Source organism: Triplophysa rosa, linkage group LG12 (assembly GCF_024868665.1).
Source record: "Triplophysa rosa linkage group LG12, Trosa_1v2, whole genome shotgun sequence".
Lineage (NCBI taxonomy): Eukaryota > Metazoa > Chordata > Actinopteri > Cypriniformes > Nemacheilidae > Triplophysa > Triplophysa rosa.
In genome coordinates, this window is record NC_079901.1 from 550614 (window position 1) to 575009 (window position 24396).

General features: G+C 42.0%; 1 protein-coding gene across 4 annotated transcripts in view; it reads left to right on the plus strand.

Annotated features, from left to right (window-relative positions):
- The window catches only part of reln (reelin), a 146366-nt gene that overhangs the window by 46477 nt on the left and 75493 nt on the right, over positions 1-24396 (plus strand). For all 4 annotated transcript variants that reach the window (XM_057348039.1, XM_057348037.1, XM_057348038.1 and 1 more), the window contains exon 3: positions 15359-15494. In XM_057348039.1, the coding sequence (XP_057204022.1) occupies positions 15359-15494 (136 nt within the window). The remainder of the gene's footprint in view (positions 1-15358; positions 15495-24396) is intronic.

Sequence of the window (24396 nt, forward strand, 5' to 3'; positions counted from 1 at the left end):
AGTCCACTGATTCCAGGCCACCTGGAATTGTCCCCGTGCTCCATGTCCGTTCCAGGGCTGATAGTGGTGAGCTAAGCTGCCAGTACAAGAAACAATACTTTTTTTCTTGATGATGCATAAGAGGAGATCTATGAGATCAAATAAATTCACTTAATCGAGCAGATGAGTGGACTGTGCTGCAAACATATAAAAAGTATCTGTATTTCTTGCTTTGGTCTTCGTCAGAAGCGACTTGCACCACCTGCTGGTGAAGCGGTCAGGCAGCAGGTAGAGATCAAGCATTGGCGGAATCGGCGCTCTATTGCTTCTCCTGGGATTCCCGGATGTGAAACTTTGAATTTCAAGTCGAATTTGAACCACTGAATTTGTGGAAGCGAATTTTTAAACCGAAATAATATGGACTGAAAATTGTCTGTTGAATATTAAAGGTTGTATTTTACAACAAGTTGAATTTTTTAACGAAATTTAAAAGGTGAATTTTGATTATTGAATTTTTAAACGGTGAAACTGTGTGTGAAATTTTTTGCACTGTTAATACAATGCATCTTTTTTTCAGTTAGTGCCATTCAGCACGTCTTTTTGCTTCAAACACATTTGTCTCTATTTTACTTCCATATTCATTTCAAATAGAATACATTTGGAAAGAAAAGGTAAATCATTTTCCACCTCATTCATTCCTTTTGTGCAGTTTGACTGCACATCAATACAGTTTTTCTGTGTCTTAGTGTATATATTCATGACCGCGTCATCATGAGATTTTATGGTTTTTATTATCACTGTGTTTTCTCATGGTGTTCTTACAGTGTCTGGCGATGAAAACCAGCTTTAGATGGAACAAAACTCACATTATTTTCTGTCTCATGATCAAACCTCTCTCATGACAACTCTTCAAACCATAAAGTTTTGACATGTCTTTCTGCACTTTTACTGCGATGTTCATTGACTGACACAGACAGATCTCTCTTTTTCACTGTGTGTGTCCGAGGCTGTGGATTTGTTGTCTTCTGTGTGTCGGATGAAATTGTTGTATTTTTAGAAATAAATAAAACAATTGTTCTACCTTAAGCTTTTTCCTATTCATTTCCTATTACTGGTCATTTCTTTGTGCCGTCTGTTGCTGTTTACTACCGCTTGCAATCACTGAATGAAGCCAGATTTGATTTATTTTATTAAATTTGCCAATCCAGCAAAAGTCTCTAATCTTAAAGCATGCTTATAGAGTAAATGATTTTTATTCAGTATTACCAAGCAGTCAAAATGGACCCAACGAGCTTATGAGGGTCAAAGTAAACGAGTTTAGGGCGAGAGAGGAGGGAATGAACAGAGACTGTGCATGTGTGGGTGGGCACTGCTTCTTCACCCACTGCTACATAATGACTCACTTTTAGTCAAGGTAGAAACTACAGTCCTCCACACAGATGTTAAAGATATCCCCATTACTCTTGCTTGCTCTCTCTGTCTGCCCGACTACTCTTTTGTCATGAAGACCAGTTTTGCAGGATGCGCTTTCAGTTTCTCTTCAATTTTTAAAGATCCTCTGAGGACAACAGAAAAAGAGCCATTTGAAAAGGCTTTTAATGGAAAAGAGAAATGAGGTGCACTCTCCAAAGGTTTAAATGACTCAGCTGAAAGCAAAACTCTCCTTAAATTTCTTGTTCTAAAAGCCCATCCACTCCGAGTAGAGCATCGTGTCGTGTGCTTTATATAAGGCATCATGCCGGCAACATTGACCCAAATGTTGTTGAATGATGAAGAAATGACATTCTTCTCGTATTGGCAACATCGTCCTGGTTTGTTAATTACAAGTTGGCGCCTGTTGGCATGAAACTGTCAGAAAGCAGTTTGCCTAAATCTTTGGGAGGGCATGTGTGCTCGACGGACGTCAGATGTGGCCCATTCTCCGGGGGGCTCGCCTCTGTCCCACCTGTCTCGATGGCTCTGTGTCTCCTCTGAGTGTGATGTCTCCGCCAGCCAGCAGGCAGTCCTGCGTTTGTTTGCGAGGCTCCGTAGGGAGTGCTGCTTTGTGGCCTTCAGAAATTAGCACAAGTCAAATCACATTAATTAATTTCTAACTCACGCGATCAGCTGAGAAGTCACGTCAAATTAAACTTCAAATTAGTGCTAATGTCTCCCAGGAGAGCCTGCAGGAGAGAGCTTCGGCTGTGTCAGGGATGGAACTCACCCTGTGGCTCATCGGTTGACTTTTGACATTGCTTCTCTCTTTCATTTAAACTTTTGGGTTCTTTTACACACCAGTTCCTTATGACACTTAGTAAGACAATCATTCTAAGCATATGAAGATGAGAAAAAGTGCAGGAGGAGGCATACAATAGTGCAAAGCAATAATCCGATAAATGAGCCACGCCTAATGCAAACTAACACGACACACCGACAAAAGATGGAAAATTACATTTGACCAATGTTGTCACGGTTAGCTTCAAATGATAAAAGGTTTAAACAGGTTTCCATAAGCAAAAGGATCTTTAAAAATGCAAACTCTGGTTATCCACATACACAAACAATACCAGACAACAAAATGAATCAAAAGGAGGAAGTTAAATACACCGGGTAAATGATACACAGGCGATAACTCATTAAACTGGAACAGTGGAAAACAGGTGTGACATGGCTGACGGCTCCAAAGGATTGTGGGAGCTAGAGTCCGGGTAGTGGGTGCAGGCAGGGTAACAGACGGGATCGTGACACAATGACAGCAGAACAAAAGAATGATGAGAACCATGCGTACCCGGTTTCTCCTCTGCAGAACACCAGCCCTCCAGGACCGACTTTGGACACCCCTGAACTGGTGGCACACAATATGAAGTGACTTCCTTCCCGCAGGACACAGGGAGACTCTAAAGGCAGTCCAGAAGGGTGCAGGGCCAAGGCCTTAAGGGTGGTTTATGGTTCGGCATCAGACCTACACCATAGGCAACTAATAGTTTTTATTTATACTTCTGCATCGTTGTCCACGTAGACAGGCAATGACCAGTCATCGTCAGTGTCCATAGGCATTTTGCTTGTGTAAGTTAACCAAGACAAGAGCCAAAGAAAAAACTTTTCGTGTACATTGATGGGTTCGAGCAGACCAATCACAGCACTAGAGGTCCGCGTCGAATTGATGCATTGTTACATTTTTGGAGAGGTGCGCATCAGGCTATTATGGCGTAGGGTACCATCTCTGCATAGCCTACGGCATAGCTCCGACACAGAAGGAAAATTTGGGCTTTAGTGGTACAGGGGACCTAAAGAGGCAAGTAGATATGATTTCGTAGGGTCTTTATAAAAGTCTCTTACATTCTCTGGTGTACATGTTTATGCGTGGTAGCAGCTCGTAGGGAGAACGTTTGCAGCACGCGCACATTGTCCTTTCACATCACACACAACCAAACACAGAGCAGGTTTCATTCCAGGATCGTTTTACTGTCTAACGCTTGCTAAAACTTACAAAGGGGCTCTGTATATGGTTTGCAGGTGATCTTATTCTAGCTGTCTACATAGAAACCAACTGCAGTTTGAAACAGCTTACCGGATGACTCAAACTGGCTGTGTGTTTTCTGATCACGTTTTCTTAACTCGCAGACTAGCCAGAAACCTAACAAATGCAAAAAAGGTGAACATTTCATCAAATATTCACATTTATTTTATGGATAAACCCCTTGACATGCACCATCTCGTTTTTCAAGGGGGTCCTGGTACATAGGTGTCTCAAAACAAAACATGTAACAAAACAAAACAAAATAAACAACAACAAACAACCCATTCACTACAACACCAAACATACCACTACATGGAATAATTCAAATACAATAGACAAGGTACAATTAACAAATAACTAACAGACTAATAGAGTAAATAATTGTAAAACATTATATCATTTAAAACTGTTACAATGTGTTTCAAAATAAAGAAACTAGCCATTTTTAAACATGAAATGAAGTCAAAGAGCGCATATGTATTGGTAAATTATTCCAATCGTCACGAGCCTTGAAATTAAAAGCTTTCATCCCAAAATCTTTTCTGATTAGGGGAGTAGAAGAAAAATACTGAGAAGATACTGATATTGTGAGGTGTATGGCATCAAATACTGTTGGAGATAGCAGGGATAATTAAAGGAATAGTTCACCCCCCAAAAATTATTCTGTCACCATTTACTCACCCTGGAGTCGTTCCAAACCTGTATAAATGTCTGTGTTCGGTTGAACACAAAGAAAGATATTTGGAAGAATATTAGCAATTTTCCGTTCCGGGAAATTGTTTTTTAAAATGTTTTGTTCTTTTGAAAACAGTATGAGATATTTTGAAGAATTTAGGAATGCAAACAGTTTCAGGGCAGCTTTGACTACCATTTTAAAGGCGCGATAACATGCTATGTCATGCATTCTGACTTCTTTACAGTGTTGAACATGCAAGATTCTCATGCTTAACATGGTCAACTTTTCAAAAAACGAGTTGGACGTATGGCGTAGTATTGCTGTCCTTGATACACTCCCCCAGCACTACAACTTGTTTCGGAAAGTTTTTTTAAAAGTCTGGATCCTGGTTTCGTAACAGGGATCTTATATCTTATTTTATTGGGCAATTCTCCCAGAAGAGCACGACGAGGCAAAAGAAAGAGCCCACCCACGTGCCAACCGACGAGCGAGTCCCGCTTACCATCAAGGTTGTCTGCGCTGTGTCAAGATTGGCTGCGCTGTGAGCCTGCAGCTGTAGCTTGTTACTATTGCGATAATGTGAAGTTTAGGTGTGTCTGTTTGTTCACTGCATTTCAGTGATGGATGTTATATAAACGGTGGATATAACGCTGGATTTGGAGATGGTTTGAAACTGATAGATGGCGCGGTAAGTCAAATTAAGGCATATGTTTGTTCTTTGTTGGCAATCATTGTGTACGTGCATAACATAAAAAACCACCGAGGGATTAATGCGATGATGTATTGTGTGCTCGTCCTGTAGTTCCATCCCACTGCCTACCTCCAGCAGCTCATGTTTTTCTGGAAATAATTGTACAGCTGTATCTCTCTTTTATAAATGTGATCAAACTAAATACTCTTCGAAGATACAAAGTATGCAATACTACTGTATATGTACTCAAGATTAATATGAGATTGGCAGAAACTGAGTGTGTTACCCAATCTTTGACTTTTCCCACTATGGTAATCAATGATGTCCCAGAACTGAAAATTGCTAATATTCTTCATCTGTGTTCAGCAGAACAAAGAAATGTATACAGGTTTGGAACAACTTGAGGGTAGTAATCCAATAACAAATCTGCACACATTATTATAAGCAGTAGTAAGAGACAAAAGATTAGTTTTAGATGTATTCTGATAAACTATATCTGCATAATCAAACAATGGTAATATCAGTTGAAGAGCAAGTTTTTTATGAACAGTGAATGTAAAACAATGTTTAGACTGAAATAATATACTATTAGCGAATTTTATTTCACGAAGTAAATAATCAATTATGTGGTTTGAAAGTTAATTCAGGATCCAACCACAATCTCAAATATTTAATTTGATATACTCTACCTATTTTTGTGCCATCATTACACATTACATTCAGATTATGATATTTTAATTTGAGCATATTCCTTGTGCCAAAGACCATGAGATGGGATTTAGTTTTGTTTGGTAAAAGTTTATTACATTTAAGCCAGTTCTCCAAAATATTAAAATCAAATTGGAGAATATTGGGGCAAGTCTGGATTTGACGTATAAATCAGCGTATTGATGAACAGAAGAGTGTGCCAAAATCAAAGGAAGGTCATTAATAAAAATAGAAAAAAGAAGAGGACCCAATGTGGTGCCCTGGAGTACACCTCTTTCTTGAATAAACCAATCAGAGTGATTCCCTTGTATAGCCACACATTGTTTTCTATTATGTAAATAAGAATTGAATCATAATAAAACCTTGCAGGAAAACCCGACTGAGTAAAGCTTATCTAATAATAAATAATGATCCACTATGGTCAAAAGCCTTTTTAGGTCAATAAAAATGGCCCCAGTGAAATCACCATTGTCAAATGCTGAGAATATATCATTGGTCAATTTCAAAAGAGTACTTGTTGCTGAATAATTTGATCTAAACCCTGACTGGAAAGGTGATAAAACATTATTATTTTTTAAAATATGTGAATAACTGTTTATAAATTAATGGTAACACTTTATTTTACAGTGCCCTTGTTACACATGTTACAAGTATTTACTATAGTATTTACTATAAATTATGCATAATTACATGTAACTAACCCTGAACCAAACCCTAATCCTAACCCTAACCCTATAGTAAGTACATGAAGTTACTTTTTATTACTCAGTACTTAAATGTATAATTACACTGTAACACGGGCACTGTAAAATAAAGTGTAACCAAATTAATTTCTCAAATATTTTAGCAATAACACTAATTATTGAAATAGGTCTATCATTTTGTGGATCAAGAATATCAGATGTCCCCTTTAAATCATTGACCTTGCCGGGGAACATTTTCTAAGAGTTTAACAAAACCATATTGTTTTAAAATGTATACATGTGAGTAATTGAACTCATTTACTCGGCAAAGAAAGTGTGATCTAATTTATTTAGTCCATATTCTCTTTAATCAGATGCGTATGTGTCAGCTTTATTAGATGTGTGGTCATGACTGCACTCTCTGTTTAATGATTCATTATTTGATTAATTTCTGTTGAAATTAATCTTCAGATGTACTGTGAAAATGTACCATGCCATTCAGACTATCCAGCTAAAAGGCCAGATTCAGACGCATCACCAAACAATGTTAACGTAAAGAGAAAGCATGATGAATATGATCATTCCTAGAGTGAGATGAACTGATCATAAGAGAAAAAGTACAATCAAATATGTCTATGATGTGTTTTCATCCAGGTGGTGGTTGAGGAGATTCCCCCTTCCATGTAAAGCGCTTTGAGTGCCCAGAAAGCGCTATAGAAAATGTAACAAATTATTTTCTAGAAATACTGTGTTGATGTATGAAAGGACGACGTATTGATGTTTTGTGTAATGATCTAAGGACCGTAAGGATCAAATTTAAGCTTCCTAGTGAAGCTCGATTTAATGTTGAAAATCTCTCTTTTGATCAACTCTCTCAGGTGACTACTGGTTAACATCGGAGCAGGGTCGTCATCTTTACCCTGCAACAATTATCAATCCTTTCCAAAGGCATCTACAGTAGTCAAGCGTAAAATATCGTGTAACGAATAAAAGCTATGTATGATTATAAACATCCCCCAGGTGGTCGAATTGTCTTCTGGCCAATAATTCTCTGCTCATTGTCTCGGTCTCTCCCGTTGGCCACGGGCACCCTGCATCTCAGAATCGGGCACACAGCTTCTTCTTGGCAACACAAAGAGCACTTCTGTCATCGGCGTGACAATAAGAGCATACAATGATTGGCATATTATGAAATGGACCAATGGCAATGCAGGAAAGTGTTGCCAAGTGATGAAAATGCTTTTGGACCTCTAGTTTCTGCACTGACCCCGGCTGCAAGTTGACCCCAGGTCAGTTTCTCAGGGGAACAAAGCAGCTTTTGGGCACATTCAATACTTCCACATGTCAACGACAACAGCATTATTTGTTATAGCACTTTATCAAACACGCTTTCTTTTTCCGCTTGTTTTTTATTTCACATTGTTTAATAAGAGTTCTCTCTTAACGATGGCTGAACCAGCCATTCACAAACTGTGTGTTTGATTGATAAATATTCATACCCTGCTGTTTCATTATGGCCTGTTAAGACGGATGATGAGACGGTACTGTCAGAGAAAGAGAAGTGACCACGTGGGCGGTGGACAGACAGAACAGAACAGAAAGAAACTTTCCCGTCTACTCGTGTCCCCTAACCCTCTTTTGTATTTTTAGTATTAGTACAGCTTTTGGGGGGTACTACCCATCTGTTGTTGTAAAGTGCTAATGAAACGTCATCAGCTGTAGTGCCCTCATTACATCTACATTTATTTGCCAGAGGCTTTCATCCGAAGCGACTTGCAGTGCATTTTAGTCAGTACGTGTCTTATCAGAATGAATGGCACAGTTGACAGTAAGCAGTCGGTTCGATGGCATTGATGTGTGTGTTGAGCTGAAATGATAAATGTGCATATTAATGTGTGCCAGTCTGTGCCCATCTGCTCTGTGCCATATCCTCTCATTTACAGCCATGTGCACAGGAAATGTCTTATGAGCCTATAGAATGAAGTTCAAAATCGATGTCAGACATTTCTTTCAGCTGAAGTGCGGGTGGGCCGTGGGAGTTCACTGTCATTAATCATGAGAGACGGCTCTCTGGTCAAATATCTGCATGTGAAAGAACATTGTTCATAGCTTTGCTTAGACTGGTGCCATTATTTCAGTGCTACACGAGATGTTTACTATGAAAGTGTGTCAAGTCAAGTTTATTTTTATGGCGCGTTTTCCAATTTGTATCGTATCAAAGCAGCTGTACAGGAAAGATGTCAAACAGCACGTTAAACAAGTAAGTGATAATGTACGGGCAGCCGTTTGTTATCGTAGAAATAACCCTGCCAGTGTGATCAGGGCGTGAAGCGGAGGGTCTTGTTTCTCACTGAAGGGGCGATAACAGCCGGCCGCTTATTACACAGACTAAAACAACACTTGACATAAACTAGAACTACACAACTTGACTTATACTGGACTTTACCCGATTTAATCCAAAGAGTTTGAGATGACGGAACGTCATACACAAAGCAAAATGAACCAGCACGCGACCGAAAACACAGGGGCATTAAATAGGGGATAAAATCAAGAGGGAACAGGTGCGGGGCATTAAATCATTACAGTCAATAATGAGGAAACGAGAGGGCGGGGACAAAGACGAGACCGGAGAACACATGGCACGCCTAAACAAACAATGCCATGTGTCTCACACAAACCACGTGGGGCTGTCATGACCCTGCCACAAGACTAGAAAGTATGACAAGGTGAGGCAGGATCATGACAACCGTGTGTTATTAGTTTTAAGCGGTTGTTATCTGGGAATAACGAACCTGCAAATGTCGCGACTGGCCAATCAGAATCAAGCATTGAGAACAAATTGAGATATAGCTTAATAAAGAATATAAAATATAGAAAAGCAACGAAAAACAAAAATACACACACACACACACACACACACACACACACACACACACACACACACACACACACACACACACACACACACACACACACACACACACACNNNNCACAACAGGCAACACACACACACACACACACACACACACACACACACACACACACACACACACACACACACACACACACACACACACACACACACACACACGTATATAGGCGTTATACTATAAAAGCATTACTGGGAAAAAGTAGTTTGGTGTCTATTTGATTTCAGTCAGACTATATTATGTTAAAAATGATAATCAAATAAAAATCATCAATGAAATGCTGCTACAACCACGTTCATCATCCAATAACAAGAAATGTAGCATGTATGAACATTTATTTATATGAAAACATTTCATTCCAAACGATGCTTGCTTAGAATCCTTGAGGGAATCCTTCTTCATGGTTTATTCCTGAGGTCTAGTCTATTATAAGGTGTCTTTCTTTTCTTCAGTCAGGACCACACTGATGGGATGATGAAATGATTCAAGCATTATCACGTGCTGCTGAAAGTGCTCTAGTGTGGGAAGAAAAGAAGACAGACATCACTTTAGTTTATACTACATTACTCAACTCAACTTTATTTATATAGCGCTTTTACAATTTTCATTGTTACAAAGCAGCTGCACATGAGACACATTGACTACAAGCAAAACAATCAAAGTTGTACCTGCAAAAACAAGAAAAGGTTAAAAACACAGAAGACAGACATACCCACACACAAAACACTCCACACAACACGCACACGCACACGCACCAACACACACAGACACAGAGACACACACACACACACGGATGCGCATGCACACACACACACACACAACACACACACACACACACACACACGTACGTACACAGACAAGTACGCACACACACACACACACACGCTCAGTGAGAGCACACATTTAGGATAAAGGAGAGAGAAGCACAGGTCAAATAAAACAGACTATAAATTCCTATATGCAATATTAATTAAGTAAAACTTTAAAATTCTAAAGCAGCCCCCCCGGTCAGGCAGATAGTGCAAAAACAGTATGCAAACGGTGGCGAGGAACCCAAAACTCTAATCGAGAAAAAAAACCTCATGAGAACCCAGGCCCAACCAGGGGATTCCAGTTCCCCTCTGGCAAAAGCTGCTGCCTCTGCACAAGCTCCAGAGAACTTGCACAACAAGACTAAATAAAATAAATAAACTTAATAGTAAAATAAATTATAGTTTAAGATTATCATTAATAATCTAATAGCATTTGAAATTTTGTGGTGAAGACATGTCAAGAGACCGCGTCCTTCTTTATCCAGCTCTATCATCTCAGCTCTTGTCAGGTCCCCACTTCCCATTCTCCGCTCTACCATCAGGTCAGGCCACGAACTGCATCCTGCTCGCTGTGGTAACCTTGGAACAATGAGACAAGACTGGCTGAGAGTAGAGTACTGTTCTGTACTCTTTGATGCAACAAGTACATCAGTTGTGTTTTTGGTTCCGGTTGATCTAACTAATGCTGCCTAAGCCCTCAGAGGATTTATATTATGGAAGAGTAGTGTATGCAAGATTAAAAAGATGCGTCTTTAGTCTAGATTTAAACTGACAGAGTGTGTCTGCCTCCCGGACAGTGCAGGGAAGACTATTCCAAAGTTTAGGCGCTAGATAGGAAAAGGATCTACCACCTGCACTTGATTTTGAAATTCTAGGTATTACCAACTGACAGGACGCCTGAGAGCGTAATGCACGTGAAGGACTGTAATACAAAAGGAGTTCATTCAAGTACTGAGGAGCTAAACCATGTAAGGCTTTATAGGTAATAAGCAAGATTTTAAAGTTAACGCGATGCTTTATAGGTAACCAGTGCAAGGTTGACAGAACCGGGCTAATATGTTCATACTTTTTTGTACGTGTAAGAACTCGAGCTGCCGCGTTTTGGACCAATTGGAGTTTTTGTAATAAGCCTGCAGGGCAACCACCTAACAGTGCATTACAGTAATCTAGTCTTGATGTCATGAATGCATGAATTAACTTCTCTGCATCTGAGATTGACAGCATATGACGTAGTTTAGATATATTCTTAAAATGGAAAAACGCAATTTTACAGGTGTTGGCGACGTGGCTCTCAAATGACAGATTACTATCGAATAGAACGCCAAGATTCTTTGCTGACGACGAGGGTTTTATGGAACATCCGTCAATAGTTAAACAGTATTCTTGGTTGTTACTTATAGCAGTTTTCGGTCCAATAAGTAACACTTCCGTTTTGTCCGAGTTCAGTAATAAAAAGTTGTTACTCATCCAGTTTTTTATATCGACTATGCATTCCATTATTCGATGGAACTGCTGTGTTTCATGAGGCTTCGAGGAAATATAAAGTTGAGTATCATCAGCATAACAGTGAAAGCTAACTCCGTGTCACTTTATTATATCTCCTAGAGGTAGCATGTATAATGCGAAGAGCAGAGGCCCTAAGACTGAGCCCTGTGGTACACCGTACTGGACTTGCGATTTGCGTGACACCTCATTGTTTATTGCTACAAATTGAAAACGGTCGGATAAATAAGATTTAAACCATTTCAAAGCTATTCCCTTAATGCCGACATAATTTTCGAGTCTATGTAGGAGTGTGCTGTGGTCAATGGTATCGAATGCAGCACTAAGGTCTAGCAGCACCAATAACGAGATACAACCTCGGTCAGACGCCAATAGCAGATCATTTGTAACTCTGATCAAAGCAGTCTCTGTACTGTGACATGCTCTAAATCCAGACTGGAATTCTTCATTGATGTCATTCCTTTGGAGGAAGGAGCATAATTGAGTTGAAACTACTTTTTCCAGAACTTTAGATATGAAAGGTAGATTCGATATAGGCCTGTAGTTCCTTAGTTCTCTAGGGTCGAGTTGGGGTTTTTTGACAAGGGGCCTTATAACAGCCACCTTATATGCTTTAGGCACATGTCCTAATGTCAGAGATGAGTTAATAATACCAAGAAGAGGATCTATAATTTCTGGGAGCATCTCTTTCAGTAGATTTGTAGGTATAGGGTCTAGTATGCATGTTGTTGATTTAGATGATCTAATAATTTTAGACAGCTCATCTTGATCTACGGTATAAAATAATTGCATTTTCTCCTTAAGGGCGCTGTAGTTAGTTTGTTCAGCGGGTTTCACTTCTGATTGCATTGTTATAATTTTTTCTCTAATATCTTGGATTTTATATGTGAAGTAGTTCATAAATTCATCACTGCTATGCTGATATACAGGATCAGAAGTCACTGACGATTTATTTTTTGTTAATTTAGCCACCGTGTTAAATAAAAACCTAGGGTTGTGCTGGTTTTCTTCTATTAGTGATGAAAAGTAGGCGGATCTAGAAGTTTTTAGGGCTTTCCTGTATTTTCGAATACTATCCTTCCATGCTGTACGAAATACCTCTAATTTAGTTTTCTTAAAGTTGCGCTCCATTTTTCGGGCCGCTTTCTTTAGAGCCTGAGTGTGTTCATTATACCACGGTGTGGGGCTGCCATTTTTAATCTTCTTTAAACGTAGTGGAGCAACTTTGTCTAGCGTTACCGAGAAGGTGGAATTAAAATTTTCAGTGGTAATGTCAAGATCTTCAACGTTATTTCTCATGATTTGAGACAATTCGGGCAGATTATCGAGAAACGCATCTTTGGTAGTTGAAGTTATTGTTCTACCATATTTGTAACAATGAGTTTTATTTGCAGCCGTAGGCCAGTGAAGCAAACATAATACCAGATAATGATCCGAAATGTCTTCACTCTGCTGAAGGATTTTAACGTCGTCCACATTTATACCGTAAGACAGTATTAAATCTAAAGTATGATTACGAAGGTGAGTGGGTCCTGACACATGTTGACTAATGCCCATGGAGTTAAGAGTGTCTTTGAAAGCCATTCCTAAGGCATCTGTAACGTTATCTACGTGGATGTTAAAGTCACCAACGACAAGGAGTCTATCTGCGGCCAGTACTAGTTCTGATAAGAACCCACCAAATTCTTTAATAAAATCTGTGTGGTGCCCTGGAGGCCTATATACAATAGCTAGAATCAATTTAAAAAGTGTTTTATCTTTAGTATTAGGTGTTGAAACATGAAGAACCATGACTTCAAAAGAATTATATTTAGAGTTCGACTTCTGGGAAATGCTAAGAGAGTTATTGTAAAGTGCTGCGACACCTCCCCCTCTGCCTTTTAGACGAGGCTCGTGTTTATAATAATAATCTTGGGGGACAGATTCATTTAAAGCAATATAATCATCTGGTTTTAGCCATGTTTCTGTCAAACAGAGCATGTCTATTTTATGATCTGTTATCATATCGTTAACAAAAAGTGCTTTATTAGAGAGAGATCTAATATTTAGCAATCCGAGTCGTAACAGTTGATTATCTGTATTTTGTTCATGTTTAGTTTGTTTAACGTTTATTAAATTACTTTCAAGAGGTTTACGCATTATTTTATGTTTGCTAATCCGGGGGACAGACACAGTCTCTATTTTGTGATGTTTGGGAGAACGGATTACTACATGTTGTACATTTTGTGTATTCTGCGACGTGAGACGGCAAGCAGACAGTTGGTTAAGCCATACTGTCTGCTCCCTGACCTGGGCCCCAGCGAGTCAAGTTTTAGCATTAGCATTAAGACTTTTTGCCATATTTCTAGACAGGATGGAAGTCCCAGCCCAGGAGGGATGGAGACCATCTCGTTTCAACAGGTCAGGTCTGCCCTCAAAACTCTTCCAGTTATTTATAAAAACTATATCATTCTGCAGGCACCACTCAGACAACCAGCCATTTAGTGATGATAATCTGCTATAAATCTCATCACCACGATAAGCAGTGAGGGGGCCAGAGAATATTACAGTGTCTGACATCATGCTTGCGAGCTCACACACCTCTTTAATGTTATCTTTTGTGATCTCCGATTGACGGAGTCGAACATCATTTGTGCCGACGTGAATGACAATCTTACTGAATTTACGATTAGCCTTAGCCAGCACATTTAAATTTGACTTGATGTCAGGCGCTCTGGCTCCCGGTAAACATTGGACTATGGTGGCTGGTGCCTCTATGTTAACGTTCCGAACAATAGAATCACCGATAACTAGGGCACTTTCAGCAGGTTTCTCAGTCGGTGCGTCACTGAGCGGGGCAAACCTGTTCGAGACTGTAATCGGAACGGTCGAGTGATGTTTTGTCCTGCGACTACGCCGTCTCACAGTCACGAAGTTTCCCAGCTGCGGAGGATTTTCAACCGGAACCGAGCTGTGTGCGCTAATGTTGCTCGCATCCAAAGTGTTTTCTATCGTCGTTAAACTCTTACTATCCTCAGATAAGGATTGGATGCGAGACTCTAATTCTAAGATCTTCTCTGTCAGCCTAACTATTTCCCTGCATTTATCACATATAAAGCCCTCGCAGCTGACAGAGAAGGCTAAGCTAAACATATGACATGAGGTGCAAGTAACAATAATAGGAATAGAAGCCATAACTCACCGGATTTGAAGTGCAATTCCAACTTACCAAGGTTGCTCGATGGATCGTAGTATACTCGCTTAAAAAGAGAAAAAGTTAGCACACAAGACAAACCAGAGGCAAGAAGATATTCCACAGTATGAACAGAAAGCAAGCTAACAAGCTATTGCTATGCTAACGGCGTTAAGTTAACTATCACATTTGGTTTAGACTCTTCCAAGTAAATAACAGGAACAGGGTTATTGAGATATCAGGATAAGTTAGCAACGACAATAATAATTAACGATAATAAAACACACTAATATTAGAGCGAAGTGGTAAGCGCACTGATACAAACAAGCTGCCGGCAGCGATGCAGGAAACAGGAAACAGGATGCAGGAAACAATAACCCAATAACCCAGACAACACATGCAGTATGTCCCACCATTACATACAGAAAACAAAATGAAATCAATTTGTTACCATGGTTGAGATGATTCAAATGCATATTTTTTGTTGTCGTTGATTTTGTCAAGTAAAGCTATGAATGAATATTTATTTCAGCTACTGTTACTGCTGCTATATTACCTTTAGATTTTATTTGTCATCTTTGCTGTTGTTTTATTATGAAGTTTTGCTGAGTATGTGCAGCTTTTACAGAGAAGAAGAGATTTTTTGTTCATGTTATTGTATGACATGTCTTCACGCATCTCTCTGTGTGTGCGTGTTTGACTCAGGTGTGATGTCCGACAGGCAGTTCGGGACTCAGTTTGTGTGCAGCGTGGTGGCGTCACACGTCAGTCACCTGCCGTCCACCAGCCTGAGCTTCATCTGGATCGCCCCTCCACCCGGTACAGGCTGTGTCAACTTCATGTGAGTTATTCATCCAATCACGAGAACAGCGCATGGCCATGTTCACAATGAAACAAACAGACAGTTTAGTGGTCAGCAGAACCTGGAAGGAGGTTCATCCCTGAAACAGCGCAAATATCGCTAGTAGACTGTCCCAAAGGAATAGAAAGAGTTGTTTACTCACAGATAAGATCTACGAATACATGTTGAGAGTTTCTTTAACCTTAAATGATTCGCATAAAAATAAAAGGATGTCCAGAAAGCATAGTTGTGACGAGGGAGGCGGGACGAGAGCCGTGAGGGAACGATGTGACGCCGGTGGCGCGAGCGATAATGAGTGTCAGCTGTGCGTTTCACCGGTCTCGCATCGTTCCCTCACGGCTCTCGTCCCGCCTCCCTCGTCACAATAGTTTTTATATTTTGGGCTCATCCGTTAGTTTGTAGATAGTAAACTGACGATTAATAAGATTTGTTTGATTTAGTCATAATAATAGTTGTCTACACCCATACAAACCAACAATCCTAAACATACTGAACTACTGAAAATAGCTAATCTCAAACGTACCACCAGTTAGGGTAGTCTAGTTTTTTGTAGTGAGTACGCTGTGATTTTTCCCACCCAGCCTCATACTCACCCGTCCCACATCATCACCCCATGAGCACCACCATACTCACGAAAGCATACAGTATGCCTCTACATGCTTAACATATCAATTGATTGTAAGCAACTTTTTGTAAGGCTTTAACAGTCAATGAGAGCCCGGGACTTGCTGGTTTTGTTAATCGCTGTCTAACTCAGCCAGTTAAGAGTTACTTTTAGAATAGATGATATATGTATAGAATCCCTAAAGCACTTTTTTGATGCACATTAGTGATCCAGTCTGTGAAAGCCCAGTTAAAGTCATTTATTTGTGATTTCCACATAAACCCACCCCGCTAAAAAAAATAGAAACCATCATGAAATGTTAGTGGTTTCCTTTAAAATGCATTTATAAATCATACATTTTCCATTTTTGGACATGGCTTGGGGCATATTCTAACAGGATTTAATGATGTTCTAGTGATTCCCATATTCCAGATAACATCCCACCAACAGAATCCAGTAGACACCATTATAGTTTTCATTAAAACCAATACAGTTCCCATTATAACCATTAAATCCATTCAATGTTCTGTTGTGTTTTGGGCAGGGCTCTATTGTTTTTTTCATCAGGGCAAGTGTAATCTTTATATCTTGATTTTATAGACGTTTGATTTTGACTTACTAAGGCCATGTCACAGACTTACAGATAATCATATTGAATTAAATGGTTCAAATCCAACTCTGATGCTAGATTTTGAGACTTTAGCCTGGTTTTCACGGACATGCATCACATTTATAAGTGCAAGTTGTGCCTATTATTGACATTGACAGTAATAATTATGATTCCCTATAATAATTAACAATGAACATTTGTGCAGTTTTATCAAGCTCCGGATGCACTTATAGATTGTCTCTAGCCTGATTTTCACAAGGCTGCTCGCCAGAAGTTCTCATCTCTCATCATCTTAAACAATGTATGCACACACCTAACACCGCATCCTAACCAAACGCGATACGATGACATTCCTGCGATAAGCAATTTGTTTGTCCATACCGAATGCGGAAAAGGGGCGGGACGCAACAATCAATCACAAAGTTAGTCTGCGGTGTCGCAAAAGCTCACCGGCGCCAACTTGGGCAACCAGTCCATAGCCTACTTTTGTCCACATAGTAGTGTATGTGGATACTGTGAGGCTTCAGACCTCTTATGAAGGGTTAAAATGTTACTTTGGACCAATTTTGTTAACCTTGCCTTGAATGACTTTCCTCTTTCTGTTGGTATACCACACGAGAGCTCAGCACAGTATTTTTCACGTACAGTGTTGGTGAAAACAAACCCCAGCCATCACCAAGACATAGTGTTAAAAACTGTCCCAAGACTAAAATGCAGCAGCAGCGCTCAGACAATGTTTTATTTCGGGAATATTCTGTACAAGGACGTTGTCAAGGCACTGGATGTCCCTGTGGATATATACAGACACACTCCAGCCTGACATCAAGGGTAAAAATGCACATTTCTCAGTTGATATTGAGGCAAACAATACCAAATAGAAGCGAAGAGGAATGCATCCGCCAGAGAAAAACCGCTTGCGTATTCCCTGGAAATCTCAGATATGCTGCTTTTGTTCTGCAGAGCTGCTTAGAGCAGACGCTCATTTCTTCAGGATTGGTGACGTGCTGTCGTAGAAATCTTGGAAAGCGAGGCCGAGGGTTGACAGCTATGGCTCTGAAGGGTGGAATTTGGTCTCCCTGGCGAGCTCCCTGCGTGGAGCATGCATGTGCATGTGTCCTCGCGCCTGTCCGTCATGTTCGGAGAGCGTTCAAGGCTGAATGTTTAATCCACAGCCCCTCGCTCATAACCCCGCCATTCACACGTTTCACATTCATTCCCCATAAAAGCTGTGATTTTTGTGTTATTGTGATTCATCGACATGGAATGCAGTCTGGGCTGTTTATGACGGGCCCATCTGTTCAAGGGCATTCAACATTCAAATATTCCTGCTGTTATGTTCTCTGGTAAATTACCCTTTCCTAGAAAGAGACTTGTGCATTATAAACAAATGTCAGACATGGTTTTCGTAAAGTAGAGAAAGATGAAATGACCTTTTGACTAGCGAGAGAATTTCCCTTGTGGATGTTTCAAGGTGTTCTGGGATCTAGTAGTAGCTCTTGCTGGGGCAAAATTCTGAAGTGACCAACGTACACGAGTGGTCATGTATGCACGTGGTTAGTTGTGGATGTGCATGGCTCTGAGCCTCATGGAGGTGTGTTGGTCATTGTTTAGATGAGGATTTGTCTGGCTTTGGTCCTAATCCTGCAGCACATGTTCAGGTTGAGGTAAACAAACTAATGTGAGCCCAGAAGTGGTCAGCGTATTAATCCGAAGATATGTCTGAAAATGTGTCTTATATGATTCATTTGTTCTGGCCCAGAGAACAGAAACAGATGCAGTGGTAATAGGCCAGACGCCCTTGTCTGTAATGCCAGTAGAAAGTGATTTGAATGTAGACGAGTGGGCACTAATGGGCTTGTTTGTAATGAGCTCTTAACTGTTGTCAAGGTCATTTGCTTTTCACCTTTACTTCCATGACTTCCATTGACCTGCTATAATGTGCAGGTAATTTGCCAACAACTCCCTGGAAGTCTCCTCTAAACGCTCATTAAATGTGCATGTGCCGAGGGAGCGCTCTCCACAACCAGCGCTTCCTCCCTCGCAGTCGATTCATTTGAGAACACGCGCTAATTTGATCAACAGAGTTTCACGGCCAAATGAGATGAGAGGACACTAAATATTGTTTTGTCTTTTGCTGATGGATTGCTCTTCTTCAGCACCACAGCTGCTGCTCAAGCGCAGAGATCAATCAGGCCGTTAGGCTCTGCTTTTAAAGGACGCAGAACCGACGCTGTAATTCCCGTTATTCATCATGATTAGAAAACGGAGGAATATTTGGGCTTTGGGGGAGGAACGAGATGAGCTTTTAATAGCAGGTGTTACGCGACCGTAGGTAAAGCCCTGTGTGTGTGAATGTGATGCCCTGTAGCGGCTGTCAGCGGAGAGGTCTCATGCTTGTGTTGTTATGAGGACAGCCACATGTAATCACGTGAACTCTATTCACCATAATTACCTGTTTCCAAATGACAAACTGTCACTTTATTTACACATACAGCTGATGTGTGTGTGTCAGGGAAAGGCAATGGAGAAATGAATATAACGTCTGCCAGCTGTGTGTAATGTATCGTTACACGAACAATAGCACATGCTTCATAAATATATTGCTTTATAAACACATGCTTTAAAATACAATTTGATCATTTTTGAAGACAAATATGAAGATGAACATTGTACATTTTGAGGCGCAAAGATGTGTGCCAAAATGACATAAAAAACACAACAGCACATTCCAAGAATCTGTTTTAGAGCAAGATTATATTTCATGATCAAAGCTGTAACCATTTTAGTATCTGAGCTCATTTTAAAACAAAGAGAAAGAGCATCTGTTGTTGGTGACGCTGGAGGAAGAGAACTGGTGAATGTTTCAAACGGGATTTTATTTTTGGTGTAGTAAAGAATCCGGCAGACGCTGCTGTAGACGTGTATTGAGGTAGCCGTGTGGGGTTCCAGTGTCAATGTTTCCAATTTGATGTGGGAGGTACAGCCAGTCAGTGAGGTGTGAAGGGCTTTGCTTGACTGAACACCAGACATTCTGGATCATCAGATTTATTCCCGTTTGAAGGCTGGTTAAGCGAGCGCCGCAATAGTTCAGACTTGAAACGACAAGAGCTTGGGCAACAAGTAAATGTGCCCAGACAGAAAATGTATATGCTTTTACTACACTCCTCATTCAATGCGTATGTTGAATATAGAACATTCAATGCGTACCTGAAGAAACTTATCCAGAATTATACCACGGGGCTGCTGAATGCTTCAATCTGATTGGTTGACAAGCGTTCTATGGGTATGTATTAACTTTCAGTAAATGCACACCTATGAAGGTGTTCCAGGTCTGCTGACCGCATTACAGTTCCATATCACTTCGCCAAGTTTAAACAACAGAGGATATAGTGTAGCCTACAGGCCATCACCGCACACTGCACCTGCTCTTGATCTGACATTTATCATGTCACACTTTACTGTTCATGGAAACAGTTTCCTGTCAATAAACACACAGCCCATTTACTCTAACGGAAATGAGAAGCACAAGAAAGTAGTTCTACCATCAACAGCATTTAAAAGACGATAACATGACAAACATTGAATTTAAAGAGTACATAGCTAGGGATTTTTAAGGTCTTACTTTGGTTTATGGAGTGTCCAACAACAAGTTTATGTAAAAACACGATTATTTTGTTATAATAAGCAGTTATTCTTACCTTACTTCTTGACTGACTCTCAAATGATTTGTTCTGCGATTCATCTGTCTAATCCCCTCCTTTCCGCTAGCCTAGTCTGATGTGATTGGTCAGATGGTCTAGTCTGCTGTGATTGGTCTACCGTGAATGAGGGTCACGAGCTACAGTGTTTGGGGGAGAAGAGTGGAGTTTTTGCTGGCAGTCCCAGCAAAACGTAGGCGGGGACTACATGAAGCGACGTAAATCCACGGCGGTTCGCGAATCGGACTAGGGACGACTCATTTGTGTGATTCAGAGTCGACTCCCTTTTTTCCAAGCCGATAACTTTGTTATTCCTTCACCTTCGGATTTACAACTTGGCAGACTGCTTACATTCAAACACGGCAACATTACACACTGCATGACATGTCATTTTCATGATCTCATGTTATGTACTCTTTAAACATTTGAACAATGTCCTGTGGTATGGTAACCGTGTTACAAGCGGAATAATTGGCTCCGGTCCGTTCAATTATTCGATAGTTAATGCTCCGCTTCGCGTCGTGGCTGCATTACCACCTCGGGCTGTGCATTAACTTTCGAATAATTGAACGGACCGTCGTCAATTATTCCTTACATGACACTGTTCATTATCTGACTCGAGCTCAGATTGATACGGTGCATGAGAGAAAGTGAAGACTGCTGATGTGTTCTCGGGATGATTCCAGGTCTCAGTCAGACATAAGATACTAAGCCCTGTCTGAGAAAGCAAAGGTGTCTCTGAGCCCAAACTTACATTGACAGAGAAGTGACAGTAAGATTCTTAGTTAACGTGTCTACATCTATCGCTTCACCGGAACATGATGTCCTGAACAATTATTATGATCCATATGCATCTGGCCATCTGGAGCAGATAATAATGTGGCATTACCATGTGTGTCCTGATACAGCATCATGTTCATCCAGATGATATCACTTCACAAAACCTGTGCGTGTAAACACTGTTGGACAAATGAACATCACCAGCATGTCCTTGAGTCATTCATTTAGTCAAGGTGAACTCAGTTGATCGCTGATTTTATTTAACTCCAAAACAAAAGTGATGGTTTCGTCAGTCTCCAAAAAAAAAACACGTGTTCTTAAACAACACAACTTAAATGCTGTAAAACAAATGGTCACACTGTACCGTGATGAGAATATCATCATATCACTGTAGCACATGTACTGTGTAAATATAAAGATGTATTGAGTTCCCTATCGATACTTCACTCGTACTGCGTAGCAGGACGCTATGGGGAAAAACTCCTTTTTCTCCGATGACTGAAGCTTTACAATAATGCAGTGAATACTGCACGGCCATTGGTGCACGCAAAGTAAAACTTTGAGCCAATGGCAGCGACGCTGCACGGACCTATGGCGATGGTGCCCGCCAAAATGGGCGGGGCTTATGGCTATATAAGCAGACACATCGCCGTAGGGTCCTCAGATTTCTTCTCCTTCAGCTACGACTTATACCTCGCTACTCGGACTGATAGCTTCGCCGTCGGAAAAGCATTGCAGCGGACTGGACCTCTCTGCTCAGCGATTTCGCTGGTTTTCTCAGCAGCGCTGGTTCCTGTTCCCGGCCGCCTTCCGGCAAGCTCTAAAACAGCAAATTTCCAGAGCAGGGTCCAGACCTGCGTCGGCTCGCCCCAAGCCAGCGCCGACTCAGCAGCCGGTGAAGGCCACGCCGCCCGCTGCCCAGAAGGTAACAGGAGCTGAGACGCGTCAACGATCTCGCTCCGGGAGACGTTTCCCCCACCCTCAGCGTCAGGGACCCCGGCCAAAGATCACACTGGACCCTGCGCCCCAGGCACCATCCTGAGGCTGAGGAAAGGAAGAGGAAGGGACCGTGTCTCGCTGCGGCTGGACCTCATTCAAAGAAGGCTCTTTTGTGTGCCAAAACACCCCGTTCTGTTCCGGGTGCCGGCGAAAATGTGTTTTTGTTCCACAATGTGAATACCGGGTCTGTTCTAATGCCCGCACAACCCACCGCTGTTATAGTGGGCACTTATATAAAACATAAACATTGTCAGAAAAAGAGCAACCTTCCTCTTCCACTCTCCACAGGAGTCAAGCCCCCGAAAGGCGGCATACCTCCCCAATGCATTCAACCCCTTGCCATACGGGCCGAGGCCTGGCGGGCCATCCCCGGGATATCGGATTGGGTAATGGGAATAATATCTCAAGGATATTCACTCCAGTTCGCTCGCAGACCCCCGCGTTTCCGCGGGATGATCACCACCCGAGTCCAGAGTGCGAATTCACACGTTCTGCGCACGGAGTTGGGGAACTTACTGGACAAAGGAGCCATAGAACTGGTTCCTCCAGATCAAACCGAGTCGGACTTCTACAGCTGCTACTTCCTCGTACCCAAAAAGGATGGCGGTCTCCGCCCCATCCTCGATCTCAGACATCTGAACCGCACCCTTATGAAACGGCGTTTCAGAATGATTACACTGAAACAGATCCTCTCGCAAATACACCCAGGGGACTGGTTCTTCTCCCTGGATCTGAAAGACGCATACTTCCACATCCAGATATCCCCCCATCACAGACGATTCTTGAGATTCGCCTATGAAGGGGTTGCATATCAATACATGGTCCTTCCATTCGGACTGTCTCTAGCTCCTCGCACTTTCACGAAGTGCATGGACGCGGCTCTATCCCTTCTCAGGCAGACGGGAATCCGCATTCTGAACTACCTCGATGACTGGCTTGTTCTAGCACAGTCAGAGGAAGAGCTAAGGTCCCACAGGTCCCTCCTCCTCAGTCACCTGGAATGCCTGGGGCTCAGAATCAACCTTGCCAAAAGCGCTCTGTCCCCCAGCCAACGGATTTCGTTCCTGGGGGCGGTTTTTGATTCGAACCGTCTGACGGCCAGAATCGCGCCAGACCGTGCCCTAGCCATTCAGCAGCTCGTGGCCTCTTTTACGCCCGGAGCGTCACGCCCCCTCAAGGCGTTTCAGAAGATGCTGGGTCTCATGGCCTCCGCGTCTCAAGTACTGCAGTTGGGCGTTCTTCGGATGCGTCCGCTGCAGTACTGGCTGAAACCGAGAGTCCTACACATGCTTGGCATCTCAGACACCTACGCATCTGGGTGGATCAGGTCTGTGTAACAGCTCTAGCCCCATGGAGGGATCCTCTTTGGTTGGAGCAGGGTGTGCCCCTGGGCACCACATGGAGACGAAAGGTGGTCACAACAGACGCCTCCAAAACGGGTTGGGGGGCTCTGTGCGATGGCACACCGGCCGTCGGCCACTGGTCGATTCAGGAAGAGGGCCTGCACATCAACTGCCTAGAAATGCAGGCAGTATGGCTGGCTCTTCGCCACTTCCTGCCGGTCTTACGGGACCGCCACGTCTTAGTCCGATAGGACAGCATGACAGTGGTGTCCTACATAAATCACCAGGGAGGCCTCTCCTCAAGACGCCTTTTCTCCCTGGTACTTTGCCTCTTGGAATGGGCTCAGTGCAATCTGCGCTCACTAAGGGCAACTCATGTGTCAAAAGACAACACTCATTGCCCAACCTATTTTTAGAAGGACAGGGACGCCTTGGCCCACAACTGGCCCAACCGGCTCCTCTATGCCTTCCCCCCGATCACTCTCATACCACAGACGATCAGGAGGATCAGAGAACAGGCGCACAAGCTGCTGTTCATAGCCCCACTCTGGAAGAACCAGCCTTGGGTTGCGGAACTGTCTCAGCTGCTCGTAGCAGCCCCGTGGCCTATTCCCCTGAGACGGTACCCCCTCTCTCAGGCAGGCAACACGATTTGGCACCCCCAGCCAGAGCTGTGGGCTCTGCACCTTAGGCCTCACCTTAGGCCTGCACCTTAGGCCTCTTGACGGGAGCCTACGGTCCTCCCCGAGAGTGTCATGAACACGATATCACAGGCTAGAGCTCCGTCTACTAGACGACTCTATACCCTCAAGTGGTTTGTCTTCTCCACTTGGTGTACAACCCGTGG